Below are 13,091 nucleotides of genomic sequence, written 5' to 3' on the forward strand. Positions count from 1 at the left end.
ATGGACATTCCCAAATGAAGTTTTGATTTCCCTTGGCTGGAGCTTGACGTCCGGCTCCCCCTCGTTGGACGTCTGGATGGAGCTTAACGTTTCAACCACACCCTCACCCTACAGCTAAACGTAACTCCGCCCATTATGTCCACATAGGTGGAGCTAGACGTCATCTGGCTCTGCAGCGAGCGTGGTTTTTGTGGCAGCCGCAATCTCAACAAGGAAACGAGTCGGCAACACTTTATCTATGTGGGAGAGGAAGTTAGTGTTTCAGCTATGAAGTTAGTTGATCATATACTAACAAAAATGCAATATACAGAAAATAAATGATATGTGTGAAATCCCAATTGCAACGTTTGGTGATGTAATTTAAACATTTTAAATGTGTTAGGACAGCGCAAATTGTAGTAGGCTATCTATTAGGTTTTGAATTTGCATAATAAAACGCTTGGCCGTACACACCCCTTTAATGGTTTTGCCCTGGCCCGGTAATTCCAGCGAATGCAAATCTTGTTTCCTTCTCTGTCAATCCACAAATTAAGGTTACGTAATATAGAAACGGCTACTGATTCTGGACTCTGGAGTTACATTTTTTTTTGGACTTGACAGATGATGAACTGGAAGTAGAAGCTGTTAGGAAGGACTAACTCTACATGCCTGTGGTTTTGACATTAAATGTTGCACAAATCATATGGGTGTGATGTTTGGGTGTCTGGCCATAGTGCAGTAGATCCAAAAATAATTCCATAATATTTTTGCTAAGTTGTTGTGGAAACAAGGGAGCATAGTGAAGCCACACTGACATTATTCCTGCTTTTGCTATTATTGCTGCTGTAGGTTATTGCTGCAGTTGGTTGTTGCTGTTGGTTATTGCTGTATGTTATTGCTGCTGCATGCTGTATGTTATTGCTGCAGTTGGTTATTGCTGTAGGTTATTGCTGCTGCTGTTGATTATTGCTATGTTATTGCTGCTGCTGCTGTTGGTTATTGCTGTAGGTTATTGCTGCTGCTGTTGATTATTGCTATGTTATTGCTGCTGCTGTTGGTTATTGATGTGGGTTATTGCTGCTGCTGTTGGTTATTGTTGTAGGTTATTGCTGCTGCTGTTGATTATTGCTGTAGGTCATTGCTGCTGCTGTTGGTTATTGTTGTGGGTTATTGCTGCTGCTGCTGCTGTTGGTTATTGCTTCTGCTGCTGTTATGGCTGTTGCTGGTGGTGGTAATTTCTGTTGCTTCTGCAGAGCAAGTATGGGACTTGCCACTGCCAAATTGCCAATACATAAATGACACGCTGCTGTAAGCAAGTAAGACCTGCTGCTGCTGCTGCTGTACAATATACCATGCAATGCATGAATTACCTGTAGCAGATCTATACAGGTGGAACTGGGGACGGTGGAGGGTTTCTGAAAGTGCTTTGCAACTGCTACAGCAAATGCTGACTAAGTGTTTGAAGGTTGAGTAGCAAGCTAATTGGCTACTGATACAGCAGGAACCAATCAGCTGTGCCCTGAAGAGAATTATGTGATTGCAAGCAGGAGTTAAGGACCTATTAGCCATTAATGCACGACAGACTTATTTATCTCAAAAAAATTAATTTATAATTAGTGTCAATAAGCAGCAGTTTCTCAATGTGACAATATGGGCGATGCCATCACAAAAGGTCAATGTGTATGTTTTAAGGGGGGGAAAACACTGTAAAGCTTTTTTTTTTTTTTTTTTTGGGACAAGACGTTAAGGTATGAATAGAAACTGCATTTCATAACGAAACCCACCCTGAGAAATGTTCACTGGACTAAAATTGTGAAAACCAGCCCAGGTCTCCCAAAGAACAAAAAAAGAACAATAGAAACACAAGAGGTCTGAATTTAGTGTATTAGGTCACACTTTATACAACACTCATGTTACAGTGCAATTACATTGGTAAGTATACTTAAGTAGTGAAATTAACATACTTTGAAAAGCGTCTGAAGTGATCAGGTAACGAAAAGCATGTACTTGCTGAACAGTTTTCTTCACAGGGTTACATGATGCTAAACCAGTGTGAAAACAACACCTGCCCCCCGCTGACAGGTGAGTGTGACTCCGCCCATGTTCTCCATATAGCCACTCTCACATTAAAACCAGCATCAGTCTCACACAAACACTCACACACTCGGCAAGCTTCAGAGACACTAGAGGACGACTAGAGGGCAGCATGTCTAATATTGCAAAGCTTCTTTCTAGGAGGCAGGACAGAGGAGAAGGAGTGGGAACAAATGAGAATGCGGTTCCCTTCAATAAGCAGGACTATGAGAGCCTGAAGCGGGAATGTCTGGCGAAAAAAACCCTGTTCTGTGACCCGACCTTCCCTGCTGAATCCGACTCTCTGGGATACAACGAACTCGGGCGGTACTCCTTCAAGACCAAAGGAGTGCAGTGGAAAAGACCAAAGGTACAGTAATGTCCTCTGTGTGTGTATGTGCTTCAGATAAACCCTATGTTATGGGGACAATATGTCTTACAGATATAATCTTACAGAATTATGTTTTTTGAAAATGTAAAAATGCAGAAAGTTTTCTGTGATGGGTAGGATTAGGGGATAGAATATACAGTTAAAAATCATTATAAGTCATGTGCGTGTGCTTTCTTTGCACAGGTGGAGTTTAGGTAAATATAAAGGCCTGTTTTTGTGATCTTTGTTTGTTTTATAGAATCGTTTTTTTATAGAATCTTAAAAAATACTTTTTACCTAGTTACTTAATAAAAAGAAAAAAATAGAAGAGTAAAATAAAAAGGTTAATTCAAGAGTAGTAAGGTAAATTGAAAATATGAATATCAATATTAACAATATTTTTTGTCATCCTTGTGTTATAATTTGAATTACATATTTTTGTAGAGTATTTTTTCAAGTCTTTAAGGTGATATTTCCATTCACAAGGAACAATGGGAGGAGTTTTAGTAATTAATAATAGGTACTATTAAATAAAATCATTTGTAAAATGGTAAAATTGAAAATGTATGTTTAATTGCTGCCTTTAAATTTTAATAAAACCAAAGTGAAACAAAGATCCCAATAACATCAAGTAAAACGTTCATTGCACTTATTTAACCACTTTTAATTGAATTACTAAATCAAGCTGAAATTCAAAGAGAAGAAATGACAAACAGTTTTAAACAATAACAATTTAGAAAAGAAAAAAACATATAGGTCTATATATGTTTAATTAAAATAATAAATATAAAAAAAATTGAATAAAAAGAAAAATGTTGATAGGACATGAAACATTTTTACAGCTTATCTGATATGCAAAACTGTATGTGTGCATGCATACGCTCACTATGGTAACCGACCGACGGCAGCTCAGGTTTCTCTTCAGGTGTGAGAAGGATCTTTGTGCGTGTTTGTGTGTGTGTGTGTGTGTGTGTGTGTGTGTGTGTGTGTTGATACTTACAACAAGCATACTCTCTGCTCATCGGTTTGCATTGTTATATAAATAAACACACTTTTATCTGTAGTTTTTTCTTTTATGAGTACAGTAGCAACCACACAATTGATCAACTGAACCTTTTAAATGCGCCGTTTGCTAAGAGTAAATAAAACATATTGTTACTCATGTGTACCATTGCAAAACGTATAATATGTAATTATACTCAAATTTTCCGTTTTTAAAGGAGCTGTGCTCAAACCCCGAGTTCATTGTGGACGGCGCCAAGCGGACGGACATCTGCCAGGGAGCTTTAGGTAAGAAAAGATCCTTTTGGTCACAATAGTGTTCGGGTGTGGCCTGTGGACAAATACAATGAATCATTTAGGATTCTCACCAACATAGTGGTCAATAGACATTATTACTGAAGTGCAGCAACAGCAAACATGATGCATACAGAATTTCAGGATCGGTTTAATTTTTTATTATGATATCAAATGAGGTGTTTAGTTACCTGTATGGTAACTAAATGTTGACTTGAGAACACTGTCCTCCACCCCAAACTCACACAGACTCATATTGTGCGGAGCTAACCACCATGACACAACGAATATAAACCCTTTACATGCGGCTTCACAAATATTCAAAACTCTTAATATGATAAATTAACACCATAGAGCCATTTTGTTTGTTCAAACAAAAAGAGACATGTAAAATTGCACGGAGCCCCCAAGAGGAAATGGTCATGGAAGAAATATGAGATGGGAAGAAAAATTATATTTCAATGGATTTTTCGTTCCCCCCCCAAAATTCCTAGCAAATGCAAAGTTAGACAGGGAATCCGATATTTTTGCAAGAGAACACAAAAGTATGGAGCCCCTAAAGGGACATGGTGGTAGAAAAAATATGTGCCGGGAAGGAAAAAAAGTATGTCAATGCTTTTGCGTTCCCCCCAAGAAAGTTCACGTTCACTCGCAAAGAGCTCAAAAGGTTTGCTAGCAAATGCAGTTTCTCAGGGGAACGAGAGAGAACGCAAAAACATTGACATAGATTTGACATATATCCTCCCGTCACATATTTCTCTCCTTCATCATGTCACTTAAGGGGCTCCGTACAAAAGTTGTGTGAGCGAATGAAAAGTTTCTCAGAGGAATGCAATTTTTTCGGCAAGAGAGCGCAAAAGACATGTAAGCAAATTTGAAAGTTTCTCTGGGGGAACGCAATTTTCTTTTGCAAAAGAACACAAAAGTTGTGCGAGCGAATGAAAAGTTTCTCTGGAGAACGCAACTTGTTTTGCAAGAGAGCGCAAAAGACGTGTAAGCAAATTTGAAAGTTTCTCCGGGGGAACGCAATTTTATTTTGCAAAAGAACACAAAAGTTGTGCGAGCGAATGAAAAGTTTCTCTGGAGAACGCAATTTGTTTTGCAAGAGAGCGCAAAAGACGTGTAAGCAAATTTGAAAGTTTCTCCGGGGGAACGCAATTTTATTTTGCAAAAGAACACAAAAGTTGTGCGAGCGAATGAAAAGTTTCTCTGGAGAACGCAATTTGTTTTGCAATAGAGCGCAAAAGACGTGTAAGCAAATTTGAAAGTTTTTCCGGGGGAACGCAATTTTATTTTGCAAAAGAACACAAAAGTTGTGCGAGCGAATGAAAAGTTTCTCTGGAGAACGCAATTTGTTTTGCAAGAGAGCGCAAAAGACGTGTAAGCAAATTTGAAAGTTTCTCCGGGGGAACGCAATTTTATTTTGCAAAAGAACACAAAAGTTGTGCGAGCGAATGAAAAGTTTCTCTGGAGAACGCAATTTGTTTTGCAATAGAGCGCAAAAGACGTGTAAGCAAATTTGAAAGTTTTTCCGGGGGAACGCAATTTTATTTTGCAAAAGAACACAAAAGTTGTGCGAGCGAATGAAAAGTTTCTTGGGGGAACGTAAAATCTGCAACAGAACGCAAAAGTTTTGCAAGCGAATGCAAAAGCACTGAAATATGGAGAAATATGAAATATAATGTGGGATGAAATACATGCTCAAGTGTTAGTGATAAGTAGTTAAGAACAAAGTATGGAGCAATAATACAAATAATGATGCAAGCTTCGGCAACCGCGAATTAACATTACCTCACACTACAAGTGCACAACTTCTGTTGTGGAAAAACATGGGCGTCACGTGGTTAAAGACTTAAGCTTGAAGGTTGTAGGTCCAAACCCCATAATGGTTGATCCATGAACCATCAGCATTGAGCAAGACACATACGGCATTGAGCAAAACACTGAAGACCAGCTTGACCCTGGAAGACTATCGATAAATGCACTGAAAGTTAGTTTGCATAAAATCATTAGCTCAAGGCAAAATTAATGTCTAATGATGATACATTGGCAGGTGACTGTTGGTTGCTGGCAGCCATTGCTTCTCTGACTCTGGATAATGAGATTCTGGAACGTGTAGTTCCACCTGGACAGAGTTTTACGGAGGACTATACCGGCATCTTTCACTTTCAGGTCAGAACATACAAACGGACTGAGTCCACATTGAAGATCTGGGATTTAAAGTCTAATTTAAACCTGAGGGGAATGGTCAATACTTCATTCAAGTATTTCTTATACGATGCACCATATGATCATATTATATTTTCAATGATAGATTAATGGGACACTGTCAGACTGATGGTGTTGTTCTCTTCTCTTCAGTTCTGGCAGTTCGGTGTATGGGTGGATGTGGTCATTGATGACCGACTGCCCACCAGAGATGGGAAGCTGCTGTTCCTCCACTCCGCCGAGGGCTCTGAGTTTTGGAGCGCTCTACTGGAGAAGGCCTATGCAAAGTGAGTGTGTGTGTGTTTATTCATCAAAAACGACCTGCTACTACTTACCTGAAATGCAATGTTGAACATGATACTGAGTCATCCAAAACGCTTGGTAAACACTCTGTCTACAACCACAGCCTACAAAACACACAATGTAACATCACATATCCATGACATCCCAACTGGTGATGCCGATTTCTACCTTGTTTTGAAGGGTAACCGGGTCATATGAAGCTCTGTCGGGAGGTACGACCACTGAGGGTTTTGAGGATTTCACCGGGGGCATCGCTGAGAACTATGAGCTGAGCAAAGCTCCTCCGTATCTGTTTAAGCTCATGCAGAAAGCCCTGACGCTGGGCTCATTACTGGGCTGCTCCATTGATGTGAGTCGTATTCCACTTCTGATGGCTTTCATTTCATTGCATTTTGAGCTGCAATAACTTCTCTATGGCAAGAAGAAATAGTGATTAATACGTAATACTGAGTAAGTCTTCAGATAAATGTTTTGTTGGAGCTGTGGCATACTTAACAATTACAAACACACTTTAGATACCTATAGCCCTTATTTATGAAGATCCAGATTAAAACTGGACAACTTGCATGTACTTCAAGGATGTTTTGCAGGCGACTTACTAAGAATACTTGCCACATATGTCTCACCCAAGTCTCACCCCTATTTAAAGGATTTTGTGTGTGGAAATAGCAAATTTTAGCTCACTTAAGTATTAATTTCTAAAGAATATCTTACTAACCCAAACATTTGAAATGGTCGTGCCATTGCTCTAATGTGGGAAAAGCGAATAGAAATAATTTGTTAATTACTGAGCAGATTTCCAGTTCCTATGAGACGGAGGCGGTGACGAGTCTGAAGCTGGTGAAGGGTCATGCCTACTCCGTCACGGCCGCAGAGGAGGTCAGACATCGCCACTGATGCTGAAATATGGATTCGATAGGAATAATTTGAAGTAGATCTAATGATTGTCACCTTACATCCAGGTTCACTTCAAAGGTAATCCGGTTGAACTGGTGCGTATCAGGAACCCGTGGGGTCAGGTGGAGTGGACAGGCGCTTGGAGTGATGAGTGAGTTCCCTAAACAGATCGTACTAGTTTAACATCAGTCTTTAGAGTCCTGTAAAATGTTTACCATCTCTTCCTCAGTTCAAAAGAATGGGATAGCATCCAACCAGAGGAGAAAGCTAAACTGGATTATTCAGCTGAAGATGGAGAGTTCTGGTGAGAGAACTTGAGATTTTTTAACCCTCAACAACGTAACAAATACCTTGGTTGACGAATCTTCCTCGTCCTGTCAGGATGGCGTATTCTGACTTCATACAGCAGTTCTCCAAGTTGGAGATCTGTAATCTGACTCCAGACACTCTTTCAAGTGAGGATGTGAGCCGCTGGAACTACAGCCAGTTTGAAGGCAACTGGAGGGTGGGCTCCACCGCAGGAGGCTGCAGGAACAACCCAGGTATATCAAATCAACATGCATGTGCTTGAAACCAAATTTTGTTTAAAAGTTGTTTTTGTTCCACCGTCCAACCATTTGGTTTCTCCTCTCTAGCTACATTCTGCTCAAACCCTCAGTTTGTGATCAAGCTGGAGGATGCAGATGATGATCCCTATGATGAAGAAGATGGATGCACTTTCCTTGTGGGTCTAATGCAGAAAGATGGTCGTAAAGACAAGCGGTTTGGACGAGACCTGAACACCATTGGCTTTGCCATCTATAAGGTAACTGGTTAAAAACAATCAGTAATAACATTGCAACTGGACAACAACATTACCATCAACACCAAAAACAACTTCACAACCAACAGTACCACCAACCGTGCAACCACTTGTTCAGCAGTCTTGGTTCTAGAAGTGTCTTTCCCATTCATTTTATCCATACAGCTTAAAAAAAATTCATGAACCAAACCAACCTGCTTCGAGATTAATCGCAAAATTTCATTTGAAGCAGTAAAGGAGGCCTATTTGAAAATGAAAAATCTTTCTCCTCAGCATTCATGGGTAGTGTAGATCTTCACCTGGTGTTTGACTTCTAAAGAATTTTATCTTAAATGATGCTGAAATATTGATTACTAGCCTCTGAGCTCATAGTACATCTGTCTGGAAATTATATATAAAAAAAATCTCTATGGAGAATGTGATTTTATTTCCAGAACCCGACTGTTGTACAGCACATTATACAACACATTTTTCCATGAACATAACCATCAACATTACCACAGAATATTTTTTATGGTGAAAATGTATGAATTGAACATTGATTAATATAATATTCTTTGGTGTTTTTCAGGTTCCAGATGAGGTGTGTATGAGCTCTATATGTTTTGAACATAAGAGTAACTGGACACCACAAATGTAACCAGTCATTCTTTCATTTATACGATACTACGGAGCCCCTGAAGGGGCATGGTGATGCTAAAAATTAGATGGGAGAAAAAAAGAATATTTCGATGCTTTTGCGTTCTTTGCAAAACTCTCTCCTTTTGGGAGAGAACACAAAGTTTCTTAAGGGAAAGCAATTCTTTGGGAGAGAATGCACATTTTCTTGGGGGAACAATCCTTTGTGGGAGACCGTAAAGTTTGGGGGTACGCAGTTCTTTGGAAGGGAATGCAAAGTTTCTTGGGGGAACGCAATTCTTTGGGAGAGAATGCAATTCTTTGGGAGAGAACGCAAAGTTTCTTGGGGGAATGCAATTCTTTGGGAGAGAATGCAAAGTTTCTTGGGAGAACGCAATTCTTTGGGAGAGAATGCAAAGTTTCTTTGGGGAACGCAATTCTTTGGGAGAGAATGCAATTCTTTGGGAGAGAATGCAAATTTTCTTGGGGGAACGCAATTCTTTGGGAGAGAATGCAATTCTTTGGGAGAGAATGCAAATTTTCTTGGGGGAACGCAATTCTTTGGGAGAGAATGCAATTCTTTGGGAGAGAATGCAAAGTTTCTAGGGGGAATGCAATTCTTTGGGAGAGAATGCAAAGTTTCTTGGGGGAACGCAATTCTTTGGGAGAGAATGCAATTCTTTGGGAGAGAATGCAAAGTTTCTTGGGGGAACGCAATTCTTTGGGAGAGAATGCAATTCTTTGGGAGAGAACGCAAAGTTTCTTGGGGGAACGCAATCCTTTGGTAGAGAACTCAAAGTTTCTAGGGGGAATGCAATTCTTTGGGAGAGAACGCAATCCATTAGGAAAGAACGCAATCCATTAGGAAAGAACGCAAAGTTTCTCAGGGAAATGCAATCCATTAGGATAGAACGCAAAGTTTCTTAGAGGAACACAATCCTTTGGGAGAGAATGCAAAATTTCTTGGGGAAACGCTATCCATTGGGAGAGAATGCAAAGTTTTTCGGGGAACACAATCCTTTGGGAGAGAACATAAAAGTTTCTTAGGGGAACGCAATCCTTTGGGAGAGAACGCAAAGTTTCTTATGGGAACACAATCCTTTGGGAGAGAACGCAAAGTTTCTTATGGGAACACAATCCTTTGGGAGTGAACGCAAAGTTTCTTAGGGGAACGCAATTCTTTGTGATCGAATGCAAAAGCATTAAAACATGATTTTCTAACATACTATTTCTTATATTTTTTTCCATCACCATACACCTATATGGAACAAGTTTTCAGATATAATTTCATCCGTGTTTGTGTTGCAGTTTAAGGGTCGCAACAATATTCATCTCGGTCCTGACGTACTGCTGCGTCAGCGGTCCATTGCAGGGAGCAGCACCTTCATCAACCTGCGAGAGATGAGCGAGCGCTTCAAACTGCCTCCTGGTGAATACGTCATCATCCCCTCCACCTTCGAGCCGCACCGCAAGGGAAGCTTCATACTGCGTGTGTTTACAGAGAAAGAGGCTGGTGCCAAGTGAGTTCCAAACTATTCTAGTTTTAGACCACATGGTGGTGATGTTGCACGGTTTCTGTTCTGTCTAGGGTGGATAGTAACACTAAAACGTCTGCTTGTTATGTGTTTGTCTGACCAATAAATCATAATTGTTCCTTAAACATTCTTGTATTTGCACCCAAATGCATGATGGATGTATTTCTGACTCTCGTCCCTGCAGCCCGATGGATGCAGAGATCAGTGCAGATACAAAAAGGGTGAATTGATCATTTATCATTTACAAACATAGTGTATATGTCTGTATGTATATATTTTAATTTTTAAAAAAATTTATATTACTAAAAGTAAATTTTTTCTTTACCAGCAATACATATCCGAGAGTGATGTGGACCCGCATTTCAAACACCTTTTCAAACAGATTGCTGGAAATGTAAGGCACATGATATATATATATATATATATATATAGTTTGGGGTAATTATCATTTAATTTTTCCCAGTTGAATGATCTTATTTTTACTCTGCAGGACTCAGAGGTGTCTGTGTTTGAACTACAGCAGACCCTGGACAGTGTTATCTCGAAACGTAGGAAAACACACTTTTCTATTTTTATTTGCATTTATATAAATATATAGATATTTGAATTTGCATTTGCATTTGAAAGCCCCTTGAAATTGTTCCAACAGTCTTTGCTGGTCATTTTTTTCACTGTTTTGTGGTATTTCACATAGGAACCAATCTGAAGACAGATGGATTCAGTATGGAAACCTGTCGCCACATTATCAGCCTGCTAGATGTATCCTTACCTCACTAGATAATATGAATGTATAGATACTACATGGATCAATGTAGGGATTAATAATATTTTTTGTCAGCCAAACCTCTTTGACTCAAAATATTTTCTACCCCCTGAGATTTCAATAATTCGACAACACATCTGCATGTTCACGGTTCTCTGATGACTATTTCCTATATCTTATATAAAAAAAATGTAAATATAGTTTTGGTAAATGTTATTTTGATAGTTTTTATTTTAAAAATATTTTTTCATTTTGATTTTTCGTTTAGTTATTAGCTTTTCATCAACTCACAGACTGCCTGCGATTTGCGAATCTCATTAAGGAAATTAAACACGGATTATCTAAATTTTAAAGTGTGCACAACACTAGCATCCTTTCATTGTACTCATGTAATCATCATAATCCAGCTATAACCTTTGACCTCAGTCCAGAGAGATGGCAGCGGCAAACTTGGCCTTGTGGAGTTTCACACACTGTGGATAAAGATTCAGAAATATTTGGTATAATACATATTTCGGTACAATATTTCAGATCAATTAAAAAGAAATTATAATAATATCCGACAAGATATATTGTGCATTCCTCAGAGCAAAATTTTAGTTCTGATCAATTCTTAATTTTTTAGTGATGTTTATTGTTGAATGTGGATTTTCTGTTATACCTCACCAGGAAATTTTTAAGAACCACGATACAGACAACTCAGGCACCATGAGTTCGCATGAGATGAGAGATGCCGTGAAGGAAGCAGGTAATGAGTCTATGTTTGACAGACCATTGAAGACAATGAATTAAGAATACATTTCTTCTAAAAGAGTATAATAATATAGATCGTAATATAGAGTGAAGTAATGCTTGCATGCATTTTTCTCTACAGGGTTCCAGCTGAACAACGAAGTACTGCAGGTGTTAATCTCACGTTATGCTAATCAGCAGTACGCCATTGACTTCGATTGCTTCGTCAGCTGCCTGATTCGCCTGGAGATGCTCTTCAGTAAGTTTTGCTGAAGATTATCCAGAATGTTTAAATAAATTGCTAGAAATGGAATTATGACAGTTTGTTTATTAGTGGTTTACTGTAACATTTTCACCTGTGCTCAACACAGACATGTTTAAAACGTTCGATAAGAAGGAGACTGGGAAAATCGAGCTGGATATCTTGCAGGTGATGCACAAGTGTGAATATCCATGTTGATTTCTCTATCTTCTCAATGTAGCGTTATCATTTACAGATGTGTTGTTTTGTGTGTTGCAGTGGCTCTGCTTGACCCTCAGTTGAAAATCCACTTATCATAATTTCACAAGAAGTCCATTTCCTGCAGTTAAACTAAGGAGGACACAGCAACTAAAGAACTGAACTGCTTTCAAAATGTAATTTGTTTATGGTGCTTATTTGCTAAAAATAAAACCATTTGCAATAATAAAGACGACTAAATTGTTTCATATTTACAAAGTCAGTCATTTTGATGTTTTTATGTCCTGTTTACAAATAAATAGCATAGTTTCCACCAAAATAACATTACATAGTTTCTACTGCGGCAAATCACAGATAAACTAATAGGTATCGCATTGAATTATGCATGGTTTACATGGTGGTACAATACAATGATATCTTGTTAGTGCATACAGACATTTAAATTCACAGATAATTTTTTATAGGTGGCCTGTGAAAGTGCGACTTCCGGTTTAGGCTAATAGCTGCTTAGGTAAATAAGAACAAGTGCACTAAACGCTAAAACTATTAATATAAACGAGAGTAGGCTACTTATGATCGATGATAAATTAAAATAATATGACAAAAAAAACCCATAGACTGTAAAAAGACAAAAAACAGCATCAAGCATAACTGTTTTTGTGGGCTACAACTGTCACGACACCAACACAAACAGATAGATCCAAGTGCATTAGGGTAATCCGTAATCATAGGTCATCCAGGCAAAGGGTCAAAATCCATACAAAGCAGTCCAAAACAAGAAAACAAACAGGAATAGATCTCCGAAGTGCAGCTGACATTAAACAAGGATTCCATGACAGTGAATGAAACAGACAGGGTATAAATAGGCAGATACAAACAATGTGAGTGAACAGCTGTGTGCAATGAACAGTAATGAGTACTGACAAAGGATTATGGAAAATGCCGTTCCTGATGTGGTGGTGACAGTATACGGGGAAAAGACCTCAACACAGTGGACACCCAGTGAACACCAACCAGACACTGTGACATTACCCCCCCTCTAGGAGCGGCTACCA

General features: G+C 38.9%; 1 protein-coding gene across 1 annotated transcript; it reads left to right on the forward strand.

The window, feature by feature from the left end:
• The first annotated feature begins 2,103 nt into the window (after positions 1-2,103).
• On the forward strand, positions 2,104-12,266 carry capn8 (calpain 8). Its single transcript, XM_056269774.1, has 21 exons — positions 2,104-2,422; positions 3,643-3,712; positions 5,772-5,890; positions 6,080-6,213; positions 6,410-6,578; positions 7,025-7,108; positions 7,192-7,277; positions 7,356-7,430; positions 7,508-7,668; positions 7,762-7,931; positions 8,500-8,511; positions 9,855-10,066; positions 10,266-10,302; positions 10,410-10,475; positions 10,572-10,629; positions 10,776-10,840; positions 11,276-11,344; positions 11,514-11,592; positions 11,719-11,835; positions 11,948-12,006; positions 12,097-12,266. Exons 1-21 carry the CDS (start codon positions 2,186-2,188, stop codon positions 12,118-12,120), a joined length of 2,103 nt encoding a protein of 700 aa, XP_056125749.1. The 5' UTR covers positions 2,104-2,185; the 3' UTR covers positions 12,121-12,266.
• The last annotated feature ends 825 nt before the right edge of the window (positions 12,267-13,091 follow it).

The sequence above is a fragment of the Rhinichthys klamathensis genome, unplaced genomic scaffold (genome assembly GCF_029890125.1).
Source record: "Rhinichthys klamathensis goyatoka isolate OS25496 unplaced genomic scaffold, OSU_Roscu_1.1 h1tg000289l_1, whole genome shotgun sequence".
Lineage (NCBI taxonomy): Eukaryota > Metazoa > Chordata > Actinopteri > Cypriniformes > Leuciscidae > Rhinichthys > Rhinichthys klamathensis.